At 37.8% G+C, this 19,068-nt stretch overlaps 1 protein-coding gene across 1 annotated transcript in view; it reads right to left on the bottom strand.

The window, feature by feature from the left end:
* Positions 1–637: 637 nt before the first annotated feature.
* TFAP2D (transcription factor AP-2 delta) overlaps positions 638–19,068 on the bottom strand; it is a 53,814-nt gene continuing 35,383 nt past the window's right edge. The window contains exon 8 of the mRNA XM_046006771.1: positions 638–857. Within this exon, the coding sequence (XP_045862727.1) occupies positions 638–857 (220 nt within the window). The remainder of the gene's footprint in view (positions 858–19,068) is intronic.

Genomic DNA, 19,068 nt, shown 5'->3' with positions numbered 1-19,068 from the left:
GAATTTTTAAATACCACCAAGGCACTGGTAGTTAAGTAGGGTAGGGGTGACCAAAATTTCAGGATTTCTGTCAATCCACAAGACAAAGATTCGTGACTGCCCTTTTCAGTTCCCAAAGCATTTATTAATGGATTGATTGCCAGACCGGTCTATTTAATGGGAGGAGGCACTCTTCTGTTCCCAGGGAATTAAGTGAAGCAAGACTGAAGCGGTAAGCACTGGTGGTAGATTCCAGTTGGTCCTGCTTTCTAATCCCTAACTACATGGTTGGATCAGAAAGTGCATCAGTTAGATGTGAAAAAGCATGTGCTGTCTCTCCAGAGTCCAGAAGTTCTTAAAAACTGTGATGTATATCATCTGGAACAATAAATTACGTGCACAAAAGGAGTTTATCATAACATAAAATTAAAAAGTGACAATTTCATCACACAGTTACACTGCTGTTTTCCTTTTTTTTTTCTTTTTTTGGGGGGGTTTGTCCTTTTTGTTTCATTTTTCATTTCCATTTTTGTTTTTTTACGGAGGTTGGGGGAGGGTAAAGATTTGGTCCACTGAAGATTAATCACCCTCAATGATATATATATTAGAAAAAATATCAGCAGCAAGACTCTCTAGAAATAGATTCTGTTTGATGTAGCTAGTCTGTCTTTTCTGTTTTGCCCTCTTTCACGGCAGCCTCTGAAGTTTTCCGCAGGGGGGCTTTCTCCGAGTTGGCATGTCCTTGGCCAGAATCCGCTGCTCCGCCATTTTTGTGGGTAGTGTGTTTTTCCAAGTAGTTCAGCATTTCACTGAGGACTGTTTGGAAAGTGCTTAGGGCTGCACATATTGCTGGAGTCCCAAAGCCATGAGTGATCAAACTGGAAATGAGAAGTAGTAGGGAAAAAGAAATGAACAACTTGCAGTATGATACAGAACAAACATCTGATCCAGAACATTCAATAAAACAGGCATTTATTGTGTTCCTAAGGGGTGTCAAGCAGTAGGAAAGATAGAACACAAGTCAATGTATCTTTTTTAGCCATAACAAATTTAGGATGCATGTAGATTTGTCATTGATAGACTGGAAAAACACTAGTGATCAGCAAACCTAAATATTTAACACAGGATTTGGCTCTGATTCTCTATCTCATTAAGAAAGCCAAAATTAAAAAAAAAAGGCAAAATTACAACTTTCTGTATGTGGGAATCATCTCATTGTTAAGAATGGTGTTTATATTTGTATGAGTATAGTTCACACAAGAAGAACTAAAGATTGGCTGAGTATGCTTGATGGCTAGCTGTTCCTCTGACTTCATTCTTCTCTCCTCCATAGTAACAAGGTTTTATCTGGGTACACAGTCGTCTAGCTGGAGACGACATTTTTAAGCTTTCCTTGCAGTTATGTTTGGACACAGGACCAACCTAGGACATGAAGGGAAGAGTTGTATGTGATTCCCACCTGCCTACAAGGAAATTGAGTGCTCTTTATTTTTCTCTCAAAACAGTTATGCAGCTCTGCAGATGAAGATAATCACCTTGGTGGTGCAGTTAGAACACGACTGAAGAAACTCAACTTCAGTGTCCTCAGTGAGAGAAAAACAAAATTCTATCTTCTGTAAGCCACTGTATGTTTGGGTTTTAGTGGCTAACTAATTAACTAATAATCATAAATAGTGAGAAGATGTAGAGAGTGTTGTTGGCAACTGCAGCACACGTAACCCTTCCAGTCATGACCATTTCTAGCTGAACAAATACGTAATTGTAGATTCACTCTTGTGAACAGAACCCCTAGCTTGTTCATTTGGTCAACTGTTTCTGAAGAGAGACTCTGCCTGGCTGCTCCCCATAATTAATATCTTGTAATAATATGAAAATACATGTTTGGCATATATTATGCATATGTTATATACAACATAATATATATTATACATCAATAAATAGAGCTAGTAACTGCTCACAAGTCCTAGTATCATTGTTATGACATTAACAGTATCATCCTCCAAAATATGTTAACTTGCTTGCTATCCCTCATAAGTTAAGTAATCTTTAGGAGCAAAAATAAGGGGATTTTAAAACAATGCAAATGAAGGATTTACAGTCCAAGGCAGCCTGTGGATATGCCTGAATGGTGATAATAATAGGATCTATCACATGAAATTGCTTCTATTAGTCCATAAAAAGGGCTCAGGATGTTGCCAGACCTATAGTAAGTGTTCAATAAATGGTAGGTATTATTGGCTATGGGATACTCATGGTAAGAGTAAAATTTTCTGCATGTCTCACACTATATTGCACAGGTTGCCAGCACAATTCAACTGAACATTTTACAAATGTCATAATCTGTGCCTGGCTCATAATCAACATACATTAAAAAGAAAAGTCTTCAGTCTTCGATTATTTAGAAAATAAGAACCGTTAGTGCTTAGACAACTATGCACACCAAAATTTGTAGTATAAGACATTATCATAGTTCAAGCATCTGCATATCTTTGTTACAGTATCTTGCATTGCTGAGCTGGAAAACTGATCTCAGCTCAGTTTCTCAGTGAGATAACTAGAAGGGAACCCATATGCTTTAAGATCTATCAGGGAATTTGGACAACAAATGGAATTGATTGGAGTGGTGGAAGAATTAATCGTGGTGGCTTCCACAAAAACAACTGAGTGAACCCATTCATTAGTGTGAAAATACTTGGCTCTGTTTACAATCCGCCTCTCTGCTCATGCTTAATTCCTGTTTTGAGCTCCTTGTACCACGGGATGAATTTTATTGTCCTCAATAGTGCCATGTCCTCTTGGTGGGGACTGCCCTCTTTATCTATGGCAGAGTATACAGAATTCAGTTTCACTAGGTTAAATATTAAAGTTAATAAGCCAATAGTTGAATTCGGAACATATGCCAGGCCCTGCTCTATGTGCTTCATTCTGTATCACCTTCTACAATACTGGAAACAATGCTAAAAATTAGGTATGATTATTTCCATATAACCATATGAAAATAATGTGCAGAGTTAAGTAATTTCCCTGAGAAATCTGATATTCTGCATTGCCTCTGTGCTTATGTTCTCAGGATGTGGGTGTGTTTTATTTTATTTTATTTTTTTAGAAATCACATTCTGTTGGCAGTTTTAGCTTTGTTTTTCAAAGTTGGTTCTGTAGGCAGACTTGTGGGCCTGGAAAATGAGAATACTTCTTACTCTTTAAGACTGAGGTTTTTAAAAATCAAGTACAAAGTGGGTAGGTCTATAGAAATGCTTTAATTCTCCATGTGAAGAAGTAGTGCCCCCATAATGAAAGATACTTAAGCTGGTCTCCTTTCTTGGCTGATGGTCCTGCTTGCTTCTACATGATGCAATATCATTAGTAAGATACACTCTCATCTGTGACCTGCTCTGAGAACCCGCCATGCCAAGTCTTCACACGGGCTCTGGCTATAGGCACTTTGTGATCTAGAAGAAGTTATTTAGCTTGGTAAGATGACAATAGTCTGACTAGGACATCTGCAAGTTCTTTCCAACCCTAACCTTCAACCCACAGGTGCTAATGCTCTTCTTTAAAGCCAGGACATGGAAAGAAGTTTATGAAAACTGGAAGACCACTGAGCTCAACAGAGAAGTCTAAAATGGATTGTGGAATCTTCAACACCATGAAAGTAACTGTTTATATTGTATGCCTGAAACTTAATATAACATTGTACTTCAATAAAAATAAACACAACTTAAAAAAAAAGAAAGGTCATTGTTTGAAATGTTATCTTTCAACATGGGAAACATCACGTAAATTGTTAGTTTCCTTCATTTAACACTACCTGCTTATAAAAAACATACATGGCATACTACGTAGGATGATAATAAGTACAAAAGATAGCTTCTGTTCTAGCAGTTTTCAGTGAGGTTTATTAATCCAACAATTAAAGCAATTTAATATTGTGTCAGAATGGTGCTGACAATAGGTGTATATCTCATTCATAGTGACAGACAAAAAAGTGAAAAGGAATAATGTAGAGTCCACAGGGAAAAAAAATAAAAGAAAAAAGAGAAATATTAAGGTTGGCTTATTTATTTTATTAGAAAATAAACTGAGGTCATCTGTTTATGATTTCTAAATCTTTGATAACAGAGATCAAGTTTGCCTTTAGAAATATATTTTCAGCACAGATTTAATATTGATGTTATACTTGACATGTGCACGTATTTTCATCAGATTAACAGGAGAGGGTATTTCACAGGCAAGTATTACCTGGGATAAATAGTAGCCATGAACAGTTTGAAGTAGGTAGGCAAAATTTAGAAGTTCTTCTAAATTCAAATTCATCTAAAAGTGTATCCTCAGAAACAAGACAAGTGAAAGAGATAGCTAGCATTATGCTCCAGGTGTCCTCATCATGCCACATTTTCAAAACTGTTGAAGGTGGCAGCCAAGATAAATGCTGTATCAGATTTCCCATCATATTTGCATTCCTCAGGCCTCCTTACTCCCCCCTTTGCAATCATGTGTTCTAGGTCTTTATTTTTGAAAGGCTGATCTCAGGTTCCTCTCTTCTCTATCCCCAAACCTGGTTATTCCTACTTAGGCACCTTCGTTTGGCCTCCCTTTTTTTCTCAGCCAAACTAAAGTCCACTGACCAATTAAAGCTCCTTGGATGATACTGGGGGGGGGGGGAGTTTGTTTCCTGGTTCCTTGATTAAGACATTGAAAAAGATGTGCTCCTGCCAAAGGATAGAAACTTGCCAAAGTGATATAAGAACTTAAATAGAATTTTTGGGAGAAAGGAGTAACATCTCCTCCCCCCACCACCAAACTGTAAAACCAGAGTCTGGAAGGACTACAGGAGGACAAAGACAGGGGGAGGGTTAGATCTCAGTCACAAAGGGGTAAAAAGCACTGGGAGCCATATTTGTGGCCTCATAGCCCGCTGATAATCCAAGTATGCTAGATCTTAATAGAATGGTGAATAAGATGCTATATGTGTCTCTCAAATTCTGTGATTTGAACTCTTACTATAAATCGGTAACCTAAAGTTATAGCCTCATCTTAAAAAGAAATACAGGGGTGCCTGGGTGGCTCAGTCATTAAATGTCTGCCTTCAGCTCAGGTAATAATCCCAGTGTTCTGGGATCGAGCCCCAGTCTCCCTGCTTGGCGGGAAGTCTGCTTCTTCCTCTCCCACTCCCACTGCTCCTGTTCCCTCTCTCACTGTGTCTCTCTGTCAAATAAATAAATAAAATCTTTAAAATAAATAAGCAAATAAATAAATAAAATCACAAACTCTTTAAAAAAATATGGAGTTGTTAAAATAAAAACAAATCACAAATGAACAGCAACAACAAAAACAAACAGGGCTGAGATGGGACACTAATATCATCCACCTGTACTCTTGACACTATCAGCTGCCAGCACTTGGCTACTGGTGACCTCCTGATGTAGGAGCCTCAGGGGAGAGTGGTGATAGGGGGAGGGGTACCTCAGTGTCTGGAATGACTGACTTACCAAAAGGCTAACGTTTCCCAGGCTTCATTTGGGAGTCTCTGAAGCCCAGGGTAGTAAGAGTCAGTATAAAGTTAGGTTCCAAGAATGGGAAAGAGGAATGCTGCAGAGAAGGGCAGGGAGGGGAGGGGAGATGGTGCTATGGTAGCAGAAGAAAGATTAAATGATAATTAAGACACTTGGCCTTCTTTTCAAACAGTTTAATGTTAAAACTGGCAATGATATAATGAATGGAGTTGAGACTTTTTTTTTTTTAACTATAGGAAACTCTTATTTCAGGATAAAGAAAATAGGCATGTGTTTTTGAGAGACTGGAGTTGCTAGGTAATCTTTAAAAAACCTAGGAAGATGGGAGAGAAGGTGTGAAATAGAACAGAGCAATCTTCCTTAATAATCAAAGGGGGGGGGTGGAAGGAGACAGATTTTGGGAACTCTAGTTTATTAAATTACATTTAATTCATCCCTTAACAAGTTTCTTACAATGGGACATTAAAAAAAAAAGATTTATTTATTTTAGAGACAGAAAGAGAGTAGGGAGGAACAGAGGAGAAGGGAGAGGGAGAGAAAGAATCTCCAGCAGACTCTGATGAGCTCAGCTTGGAGCTGGGCTGGAACTCACAACCCTGAGATCAGGATCCTGTCATTACAACCCCGAGCCGAAACCAAGAGTGGAATGCTTAACTGACTGTGCCACCCAGGCGCCCCTAATGGAACATCTTTAAAATCAGGAGCATTGAATGTTGCTTTACATAGGGTAAGATTTATCCTTTTAGGGAATACAGACGGTTGAATTTTGACAAACCCATGCCGTTGTGTTACCACTACAGTTACCCAAAACATTTTCTCATGTTCCTTGCCCATCAACCCCTTCTCTCCTAGCTCCTGGGAATCAGTGCTCTAATTTCTATCGTGTAATTATTACTTTTTCCCAACTGTCATATAAACTGAATAATAGCGTCCGTAGACTGTTATAACTTGGCATAATAATTTTGAGATTCATCCATGTTGTGGTGCTTATCAATAGATCATTTTTTATTGCTGGTTAAGTATTCCATTGAATGGATTTAATTACCATTTGTTCATATAATGGGTCCTTACAATTCTGAAATGTTAATATTTTAGGAGACCACGGAAGGGTTCAGTAAGGAGCCCAATAAAGTAACTGCATTTTTTAAAAGATTTTTTTTAATTTTTAAGTAATCTCTACACCAACATGGGGCTTCAACTTATAACCTCAGGATCCATAGTTGTATGTTCCACTGATTAAGGCAGCTAAACACCCCAGTAATAGTATTTTTTTTTAACAAAGTATTATTAAAGGACTAAAAATGCATGTTACTATAGGCTTTTTACAAAGCATCTGACAAAAATCTCCGCAAATACCATGTGATAAGTTGAGAGGACAAGTGAATAGATGAAGGCCAACTTAGTGAGACTCACAGCTGGTTTGGCAATGATACCCAAAGTGTAGACCTAGGGCACTTGTCAGCCTTGAAGGGTGTTTCCGGATGAGTGCCCCAAGACTCTCCCATTCATCCCACTCTGCCTGCCATGTTAACTGACAATAATATTGAAGGCATCCTAGATTTAAGTGCTAGCATTAAAATAGAGAGGAAAATTCCTGCATTGGATAATGGAACCAACATTTTAAAATATCTTAATGTGGGAAAAAAAAAAAAAAAGCATTGGTGGTGGCCCAAAATCAAAGGTGTGAAATTTAGGGGAGATTAAAAACATATCCACTTGCAGTATCCTGACAGAGAGATCTGACCCAAGAGCAATTCTTAGAGAAAGGCTCACCAAATCAGTAAATCTAAGCTAAAAATACCAAAAAAACAAAAAACGAAAAACAAAAAATGCTTTTGAGGTTTGGATCACAACAAGCCAGGCTTATAAGCTATGTTTACCTTGAACTATTTTCTCTATCTCTCTCTCTCTCCCCCTCTAACTAGATTCCAGCTCATTGATTTCATTTTTCTGTTACAGTTTCACACTGAGGAACAACTCACTGTGAGCAACACAATTACCCATTGAGAAAATCCAGACTGCTATAGTTTATGGCACCTGATGTCAGAGAAAATGCAACTTCTATTTAATTGTTATGGTCTTAATTCTTTTCATGGTTTTAAAAACTCCTATTCTGCTAGATCCCCCAATTAACATTCTCGAGAGCATCTTTCTGCAACATAAGCCATCTTTTCAAATTGGCTGAGCTCAGGAAGACAGTAACTATGGCTTGATCCAAAAGATGAAATTCTACATCTGACTTTCCCCCTAAGTGTTAGGGTATGTTCAGATTACAGCAAGTGGAGGGATGGCTCAGAGCAGAACCACCCTTTTTAGGAAGAGAGTATGACTGTGTGTACACTGTACCTGCTGACTTATACTGTTTTTGTCTTTTATAAGGTGGCATTCCAGGGTCACCCAGGTGGCTCAGCCTGTTAAGCATCAGACTCTGGATCTCAGCTCAGGTTATGATCTCAGGGTTGTGAGTTCAAGCTCCCTGCATTGGGCACCATGCTAGGCAGGGAGACTCCTTAAGATAAATGCATAAATGAATGAATGAATAAATGAGTGAATGAATGAATAAAATTAAAGTAAAATAAAATAATTAAAATATAAGGTGGCATTCTGATCTCTTCTTGACTAATGGGCTTGACCTGAATAAATTCCACTGATTATAGACTTCAACTTTTTAAGGGAAAATATATTATCATAGGTCAAACTCTATTCTCTACCAATAAGGTTAAAAATGAAGAAATGGAGACAGAAATGACAGAGGTAATAATGGAAGATGGAAAAGAAGAAATTGCTATTTGAAAGAGAATAAATTGTAATCCTCTCTTCTTTTTCCCTGTGTGGTTTTGCCAATAAGACATTAGGAACAATCCAGCTTTAACTCAGTGTTTATGCTTATAAACTATTTGCCATGAGTGATGAGAATCTATCAGGAAACTTCTGTATAACTGAAATTTCACAAACTTCTCGTCACACCTTGTGGCATCTCATTAACTGCATATTTTGCTTGTGGTTAAGGCCTTATAAGTAAGTTTATCTTGAAAATCTCCAGGCATGGCTGGGTAGCTCAGTCAGTTAAGCATTTGCTTATACCTCGGGTCCTGATGCTGGGGTCCTGGGATTAAGCCAGTCATTAAGCTCACATGGAGCCCTGCATCAGACTCCTTGCTCCATGGGGGGCTGCTTTTCCTTCTCCCTCTGCCTGCTGCTCCCCAAGCTTTTGTGCATGTGCTCTCTGTGTCAAATAGCTAAAAATCTTTTATTGAAAAAAAAAAAAAAAAAGGAGGGACACCTGAGTGGCTCAGTTGGTTAAGCGTCTGCCTTCAGCTCAGGTCCTGATCCCAGAGTTCTGGGATTGACTCCCACATGGGGCTCCCCGCTCAGCAGGGAGCCTGCTTCTCCCTCTCTCTCTGCCTGCCCCTCTCCCTGCTTGTGCTTGCTCACTCTCTCACTCTCTCTCTCTGACAAATAAATAAATAAAATATTAAAAAAAAATGGAGACAATCTTCAAAGCTTCAGTCCTTACTTGGAATATAAATTAATAGAGGATTCAGAAAAGACAACTACCTAAGGAATAAGAGCTATTTTACTTCCTGTAATCTAAGTAAATATGGTTTATACTTCAGTAGCTTTGTTGTATGCTAGAGAAGTGTTACAAAACTGTTTCCATATTGCTCTAGCTGTCCTTCAGAACTGCTTTAATTGATCTGTCTAAACTGATTTAAATTAAAACACTAAATCTATTTTCTAAAACATAGCCTAGAGCAAATGCCTATGGAATCTCCCCCTGAATTCTTTCTATCTAAAGGGTTGGGCTTAGGGTCCAGCACATCCTTTCCAAATACTAATAAGGAAATACTGGTTTAAAATGTATTGAAAAGGTGGGGCACCTGGCTGGTTCAGCCAGTAGACCATGTGACTCTTGATCTTGGGGTTGTGAGTTCAAGCCCCACATTGGGTGTGGAGCCTACTTAATAATTAAAAAAAGAAAAAAAGTAAAGAATAACAAGTAAATAAATAAAACGCACTGAAAAGGAAATGCCAGCCTCATTAGTATTTTCTGCTGAAGACTAGTCATTCAGGTGTGTCTGACAACAGCGGATGGATTTTTCTAGCTTTCTTTTGGGATACAAAAAGCTGAACGTATTTAGATATTTTTTATATTACAAACTAGGAGACGGAACATGAGTAGAAAATAGCCCATTGTCATTATTTAGGTACTCTGAGTAAAAGCTGACTTCATTTCGTCAAATTTCAACTTTCTACCTGGAAAATGTCTGACAAGCAACCATCTCTTCTCCTTCTTTCAGTGCATATAAAAGTTGAAATAGTTGGGCTATTATTCTCATTACTTTGTTTCGTTGCATCATTCCAATGGGTGTTTGCCATCACGTATCTTTGATTCCCCGAATTACATACAGATGCAACTGTCATCAACCTTGGCTCTGTTTTTTGGCCTCTGGGAGGCATGCAGGCAGCAAGATTTAAAGGGAAGATAAGCCTTTTTCTCTTTCCCTCCTAGATTATTCAGCAACTGCAAGTTTAGGTCCAAATGTAGCCTGAGGCTCAGTCTGTACTCCCCACTATGGTTTTCGGGGGCAGTCGGAAAAATGCCTCCTTCCACTCATGAGAGCAGTGGTGAGGGCAGCAGGCTGGGGAACACCCCTCAAGAATGCCAGCAAAGGATTATGGGGCTTCTCTGCAGAACCTTACTTCTTTTCAGAGCTAGGAGGGTAAGGCACTTCATCTCCCGGAAGCAGCACAAATCCTGAATATATGTTGAGGACAGAGAGTGGAGGAAAGTGGCTGGGGCTTATCCTCTTAAAACTTGATAACATCTACCCTTTGTAGCCTATGTCCTGGCCATGGACACAGAGGAAGAGAGGAACTGTCTGATTGTGTTTATTTTCTACATACATTATATTGTCCCATGGCCCCAGTGGAGTTTAATTAAACTCCTTTAAATGGTTCCAATGGAGTTTAATTAAAGTGCATAATGAGGGTATACAGTTCTCTGGTGGTGAGAAATTATTGAAATCTACTCATTAGCAAGGTCTTGACAGCACTCACAAACGTTCTGTGCTTCCTTCAGCTAGTGGTCCTCAACCACAGATATATAGAAAAGTCACCTGGAGAGCTTATGAAAAAAATATGAATGCGTGGGTTCCCTTCCAGAGATCCCGATTTAATTTACTTGGGATGGGTCCAAAACATCAGCATTTTAAAAATAATACCTATTCCATTTAAATGCAGCCAGGAAGTTGGGTATGCTCCCGAAGGGCCAAGAAGTAAACCCTAGTTACCAAGGCTGCTATCCTTTCCAGGAAAAACAGAATGAAGAACTTCAGCATTTTCCCCTACAACTTCTGTAGAACCTTAGTTTCACGGGCTGTTAATAGTGACTCTCAGATAAAAAGAGTTCCTGTGATCACATTTTGGAAACATGGGGCTGAGTTTTTTTCTATTCAAAAAGGGTATAGGGAGTTTTTGAAATGCTAATGTGTAACTGGCATATGTCAAGCAGATTATAATAGGCAGGGTTTCCTGAGCCATAAAACACTTGACCATGAGACACTTTCAAGGAGTACCTCATGGGGTTAGAGTTCTACAAAATTCAAAACCTCCCTTTGGAGAAGTTTATTTATGACTGCCTTAATCTCTGCCAGATTGGGATATGTGTTGCCCATCTACTGCCCTAAGGTCATGTTCCTCCTGCTCTTCTCAGCTACTTACTCAGTCCCAAAGGGGATTGAGTCCTTGTGATTCCATTTTACTTCAATCCAGCTCATTAGCAAAAGAGGCTACGGATATAATCATTGCACACGCATTTGAAACACTGAAGTCAATCACATTCAAGTCAACTTTTTGAAGGTAAAGACATTTTTAACACTTGCACTCTACTTTTGCATATAAGAATATAGATTTTAGGAATAAATGAACTATCTCCTTACATTTCTCCCTATCAGGCAATTCATATTTTCTATATAGAATAAGGGAATGGAAAGGCTGAGTTTAGGGCTCTTGTGCTTTTTTAGATGAATTTTATTCAATTATTGACTTTTTACTTCTCTCTCTCTCTCTCTTTTTTTTTTTTTGGTTTATTTATTTATGTATTTCAGACAGAAAGAGAGAGAGAGCATGCGTGAGCACAAACAAGGCAGAGGGGCCTAGAGAGAAGCAGGCTCTTGGCTGAGCTGGGAGCCCAATGTGGGCTCGATCCCAGGACTCTGGGATCATGACCCAAGCTGCAGGTAGGTTCTTAACTGACTGAGCCACTTGGGTGCCCCAATTATTGACTTTTTAAAATGAACAAATTTCTAAAACATAAAGAGGAAAAGATGAGCTCATACAGAAACACAGCATAAATAATGATTTCACTAACGCGGAGTGGTGAATGGAGAATGGGGTAAAATATCATTGGTCTAGAAGAAGCCTTAGAGATCATCCAGCTTAACTGTATCAATATGTGGATGAATGTACAGAGGCCAGACTGGTAAAAGTTCTTCTCTAAATCCACACTATCAACTGGTAACAAGAGGACACTGAGTTAGGTCCCTGAAACCCATCCTGAGTGCTTCCCGCAGTCCTGTGCTCTCTCTCCAGACTGTCCTCCAATCCACAGCTCAACAAAGACAGAAATTATTTAAATTCCCAAATTTCTTCACCAACTATGCATTCTCCAATTATTCACACATGTTGTTTCTACAGTACCATGTTTGGAACTTGTTAGAAACAGCTGACTCTCGTTTCTGTCGTTTGAATTACTAGTCTCCCGTGTGCTGCACCTAAAAATCATTTAACATGTCATCAAGTGATCTTCGAGGGATGCTTTTATACATGGATCTCCTGCAGCCTTTGGTTTGGTGCCATGAAACTTGTGAAGTACAATAAATACTGGCAACTGATTTAATTCAATTTCCTGCTTAACGTTAAATAAATGTAAGTAACTTAATGTAGATTCATACAAGAAGTTCATCATAGTTCCACCTGTATGCTAAGGGGGTGAAAACTGTTGCCTGTTTTATTTTTAGTCGACATTTTTACTAGTGAAAATTTTACTTCAAGGGAGACTATTTTTACTCTTATGTAAATAGAAACTATCTGTATTTAACTAGTGAATAAGACCTGACCATTTACAGGTATGTTTTTCTTTGCACCTGGGAATGGCACACAGTTTTTGAAGTTTGAGTTTTAAAGTTGAATTTCAATCTCACATAAAGAAGCTTAAGTGGAAACACAGGACTTTTTTTCCTTCACAGTTTCCTTTACAGTTCAGTTATTTTGAATATTCTTAAACAAAATGGTCCTGGAAGTCCTCTTGAATGGGTAGAACATCCAGAAGGAGGCTTAATAATTTTATTTCTTACATGCTAAGAAGCCTCGTTGTATGATTTATTTCATGATGTTCTCTTTTGAGATTAGAGATTAAATGGAAATTTCTTCATTTCTCTTCTGATGCTGAGTGATTTCACAGGATTAATAGAATCATCCATTGCTGATTACCTTCCCTACCACTTTCTCATCCTCCTAAAAGGAGAAAAATAAAAACAAGAAACAAAATCTATACACACTTTAGGCTCCTTAGAGGCAACCAACAGGTCGCGTTCAAGTAGAGACATATACATTCTCCTGCGTCAGCTGCCTAGCATATGGCTCTTAGAAGATAGTAGCTGACTGGAATTCATGTCATATGAAAAGGGGGATGGATGGTGCATCTGGGTGGCTCAGTTGGTTGGGCGACTGCCTTCGGCTCAGGTCGTGATCCTGGGGTCCCCGGATTCAGTTCCACATTGGGCTCCCTGCTCAGCAGGGAGTCTGCTTCTCCCTCTGACCCTCCCTCTCTCGTGCTCTCTCTCTCTTTCTTTCATTCTCTCTCCCAAATAAATAAATAAAATCTTAAAAAAAAAGAAAAGAAAAGAAAAGAAAGAGGGGATGAACGACCCAGCAAGAGAAAACTCAGACACCAGAGCTGTCTCAGAAATTGAGAGGGAAATGGAATTAAAATGACTATGGAAGGCCCCCAAGGAGTGGGACATTAGGGAGACAGATGGTGCCTCAGTGGAAGGAAGGCATTTCAGATAGATTGTCAGAGATAGAAAGGACATGTAAGCAATGAAAGAACAGCCTATCATTGAAAGTTTTTAAGTCCTAAATGGGTGACAACCTGACAAGTACACTGGAGAGAAGATCCAAATGTTGAAGGAGAGTGGAAATTGTAAGGGACCTTCCAACATTGAGAGTCAATGAAGAAGATGTTATCACCAGCAAATATACAGACATCTGGGAAGTAACTATCTATTTCTTGCTTTCAGGAATTATGGGAAGAGTAGGAGGTTTTATTTCTAAGAAAGTGTGATGTCAATTCACTTTCTGACTAAAAGGGAAGAATTAAGCTTATTGATTATTTTACTTCCCTAACCCATGCTGCAGTTAAAACATCATGGCCCTGAGAATAACCCAGTGGAGAATACATCCAGGACCTAATAGAGATATTATCATAATCCACATCGAGGAACATATTTATTGGGTATATACTACACGCTAAGTACTATGGATAGATAGATGACAGCATTTCCTAATTACCCCAGGTAATTACCTGTATTGTGCTTAATCCTTTCTTACAAAATCTCTCATACATTATAAGTTTTTGAAAGTAATTTTCCTCCACATTGCAAATTCCTAAGAATGGGACAATCCTTGAGTCCCAATCTTTGCACCACTGGCCATTACCACTGTAAAATTCAAGAAACAATAACATTTCAGGCTCCTAAGGTGGGTGCTGAGAAAGAAAGCTTCCTCTTTTTTCTGATTGTTTTTTCTGAACAGAACATTAAAGATAGTCTGATTCCCTCCCCTTCCTTATATTGTCAGACATGTTTTTGCTTGACTTCAGATTCAAGGTGATTATGAGAATGTAAGAGACCAAGAAGGAAAGAGTTGCTAAGACCTCCTTGAGATCACAAACAGATCACAAACATTTTGCAGAAAATGAGGGCCCTGGGCTTCTGTCTGAGCTGAGTCTGTTCTGTCTATGAGGCCCCATACCACCTTTGTCTAATTGCCACTGTTGTTCCTGGGAATTGTATCTGTGGGGTCTTGTGCAGATTTCAATCAATTCTCTTCCCCCTTTCAGGAGTGTTACAGTGTCTGCGGTGTGCTCTACACTTTTGGTGGTACTCGTACATTGTAAATAATGAATAAGCCTGACTGCTGTCATTTTGATGGAAACAAGCAGCTTTCCAGGCTATAGATTGTGAGAAAGGTCACTGTTGTACAGTTTCCCAGAGCACACAGATATGTCAACTACCACAGAAAACTGGAAGTAGTTATCTGTGCTTTATGAGGTCAGATCATTCCCTAGCTTTATCCAGACATATTCAGTAGACTGAAAGGAAGCCACAGCCCTCGAGGTACCAAATCAACCACCCTCAAGGTGTAATTCAAGTGGTCCACACTGGGAAGTATATTTTGACCAAATAAAATAATAGCAAAAGTCAATGTTACTAATTAGAGCATTCTCTATGCTTATCCGATTACACTCTCTCCTTATTCTTTCCCAGCCAGAACTCAGCAAACACAGTAGAAAAATCAGATTCTACCAATGGACTGTTTTCAAAGTCAAATGTGTTATGTTTCCTTTCTAACTCATTTTTCTCTTGAACTTATGCTTCTATCAAAATTAAAGTTACTGCTGTCAGTAGGAAATTATGAAAGAGACACATTCCATGCTGACATCTTTTTACCCAGATTATTAGCAGAATAATAAATGTAGAATCCTTTCAATATATTGATGTACAAGACAGAACTTTATATAATTCTCAGTGTCACTTTAAAAATGAATTAGAATAGTTTTTCTTCCAAAGTTAAAAAAAAATGTTAATAGTCTAGAAACATCCTAGGGCTGCAGTTCCTAAAAGCTATTAGAACCAACATCAGAGTTCTGCAAACAACCTAGATGCCCAAGTCCAATGCTAGACTTGACCTGTTAAATTAGAACTTTTAAAGTGTACTCCTGTCTTTGAGATTTTTTTAAAGAAGCTCCAAGAGAGATTTTGCTGTGAAATCAGGTTTAAGGGCTACACTTAAAAAGTGTGAATGAAGTCTTTTTCAAGGTCAGGCTACAAACTGATCTTTATTGTCCTATTAAGCTATTCTTTTGAGGATTTTCAAAATAAATGCAGAGTAAAAAAAAAAAAGACATACAGGGGCGCCTGGGTGGCTCAGTGGTTAAAGCCGCTGCCTTCGGCTCAGGTCATGATCTCAGGGTCCTGGGATCGAGTCCCGCATCGGGCTCTCTGCTCAGCAGCAAGCCTGCTTCCCTCTCTCTCTGCCTGCCTCTCTGCCTGCCTCTCTGCCTACTTGTGATCTCTCTCTGTCAAATAAGTAAATAAAAAATCTTTAAAAAAAAAAAAAGACATACATTTAAACTTGATATACATCAGGAGACTTTGATTTGGGTTTTAATTGAAAATGTTAACCATGTATCTTTTGTTTAAAAGGACATAGTTTAAGACATGCAGAAAAATGAAAATGGACGTCTACCTTACTTTATATATAAAAATTAACTCAAAATCCATCAAAGACCTAAACATAAGACCTACAACTATAAAACTCTTAGAAGAAAATGGGGGGAAAGCTTCATGACTTTGAATTTGCCAAGGATTTCATGGATATGACACAGGCAACAATAGTTTAAAAAAAAAGGCAAGATGAACAACATAAAAATTTTGGTACATGGAAGTACATAATCAACAGAATAAAAAGACAACCTACAGAATGAAAGAAAATATTTTCAAATCCTACATCTAAAAGAGGCTAATATCCAGACTATATAAAGAACTTAAAATTCAACAGTGAAAAAGCAAATAACCAGATTAAAAATGGGTAAAGGACTTGAATACACCTTTCTCCAAAAAATGGCATAGAAACAGTCAAAAGGCTCATGTAAAGATGCCTCACATCATTCATCACTAGGGACATACAAATCAAAACCACAATGAGATATCACTTCATACCCATTAGGATAGCTACTATTAAAAACAAAAATAGAGTGGTGCCTGGGTGGCTCAGTGGGTTAAAACCTCTGCCTGTCATGATTCCAGAGTGGATGGAGCCCCACATTGGGCTCTCTGCTCAGCAGGGGGCCTGCTTCCTCCTCTCTCTCTGCCTGCCTCTCTGCCTACTTGTGATTTGTATTTGTCAAATAAACAAATAAAATCTTAAAAAAAAATAGAAACAGTAAATAGTAAGTGTTGGTATGGATGTGGGGGAATTAGAACCCTTGTGTCCTGTTGGTGGAAATGTAAAACGGTGCAGACACTAAGAAAAACAACTAACATATTTAATTGGGTACATGCCATGTGTCAAGTACTGTGGATAGAAAAATGAACACATTAACTACCCCAGGTAATAATCTGTACTCTGTTTAATCTTCTATTATAAAATCTCTTTCATGTATTTTAAGTCTACGACAATTTCTCAAAAAATTAAAAAGAATTACTATAGAATATACTAATTCTATTCTGGGTATATATCCAAAAGAATTGAAAGCAAGATCTCAAAGAGGTATTTGCATATCCATTTTGATAGCAGTACTATTCACAACAGCCAAGAGGTAGAAGAAACCCAAGTACCCATTAAGGAACGAGTAGATAAGCAAATGTAGCATAACAGACAGTGACTATTACTCAGTTTTAAAAAAGAAGGAAATTCTGACACATGCTACAATACAGATGAACCTTGAGAACATTATACTAAGTGAAATAAGCTAGTCACAAAAAGACATACTGTAGGATTCCACTTACATGAGTCATCTAGGGTAGTTAAAATCACAGAGACAGAAAATAGAATGGGAGCTGCCATGGGCTAGGGGGAGGGGAAATGAGGAGTTGTTTAATGGTTATAGAGTTTCAGATTTGCCAAATGAAAAAGTCCTGGAGAGTTGTTGGCAAACAATGTGCCTGTACTTAACACTGCTAAATTGTTCATTCACAAATGGTTAAGATGGTAAATTTTATGTTAAGTGCTTATTATCACAATAAAAAAGATATAATCTAGGAAGTTTGCTACAAAGTGAATTTTAGTTAAGTGATTTCTATCATCCTACTACCTTCCATTATGAAATCAGACATCTCACCAAAATAAATAATCTGGAATATAGTAAAAGCAAAGCAAATAAAAAATCTGGAAAATCTTAAAAAGGCATAATAAATAGGAAATTCTAACTTTCTGACACTTAATATATACTTAATACTTAAGTATACTTAATATATAGCAAAATTTATAATGCTTAAATAATACTTAATATAACAAAATACTTAATATATAACAATATTCATAATAATAATATATTATATTTATGCCCATATATATTAATATATAAATAATAATACCAAAATTTTATAGATGATACATTTATAAGTAGATATACCATGTAGTGTTAAATTCTTTTAACATATGGCTGTATATTTAAAATTGCTATGACTGAGAATCTGCAGCCATACATAATCTTAAGAGTTTTAACCCAAAATATAATCTCTTTTTTAACTGAGCATGGGAGGAGGGGGGAGAAATTTTCAGTATATGTAGCTCTTTTCTGGACAACACCAGACTAGCTTATTATCATTTTCCGCATAGGGGGGAGGTAAATATGAGCAAATAAAATCCTAGGAAGGAAACACTCAGCTCAAGTTTAGAAGTCAAGTTTTTTCTTTAAGGAGTTCTGTGGCATTGATTTGGCAACTAACTAAAGTATCAATAAATTAGCAGATTGTGCCTATGCTGAGCAAACACATGGCTTGCCTATTTATTTCACACTGTTGCTAGTATTCAATTTACACATTGATGCTGTATTTTGTTTTGAGTCTGAAAAAGGACAGCTCACTGTCTGATGAAGGCTGCGGCACCTGTAACTGGAAATAACCTCATAGCTATGATATAAAATCTGAATTCCCTGTGTGTTAATAGTAAATTCTTCCATAGAGTGCATTTGTCACTTCACAAACTTCCTTAAATCAAGACTTGAATTTGCATAAAAATTAAGTTCAGAACTGAACTTCTATAAAAATTACAAATATCTTTAGTGTGGATAAAAAATATGAAAAATATTTGTACAGATAGGACAGTGGAGCAAACCATACCTTCTAAACCTTGATTGGCAGCAAAGTAAACAACCCATCATTCATTGAATGCTCACTTTATATTCATTATCTCACTTTATTTTTCACATATTAATTTATTTAAAGTAAGCTCTATGCCCCAGGTGGGACTTGAACTCATGGCCTCAAGATCCAGAATTACAAGCCAGTCCGGCTTCCCTATATGCATTATGTTATGTTAACTCACTACCGTCATTAAGGAAGGGTTCTTACTCGATTTAAAGCTAGGGAGATTGAGGGTTGGAGACAATGCATGTTACCCCAAAACTACCCAGCTCACCTGAATGAGGGTCTGGATTTGAAGATGGTTCTATGGACTTCAAAGCCTCGTCCGCTTAACGTCTGGCATTGTAATTTCTACCAGTGTTATTATACTCACTTTCACTAACCCAACTGAGTGCTGGGAGAAAAGTCCTATAAGATATATT

This window comes from Meles meles, chromosome 5 (assembly GCF_922984935.1).
Source record: "Meles meles chromosome 5, mMelMel3.1 paternal haplotype, whole genome shotgun sequence".
NCBI lineage: Eukaryota > Metazoa > Chordata > Mammalia > Carnivora > Mustelidae > Meles > Meles meles.
The sequence above is the reverse complement of the archived record's forward strand: the minus strand, read 5'-3'. Positions and strand labels throughout refer to the sequence as shown.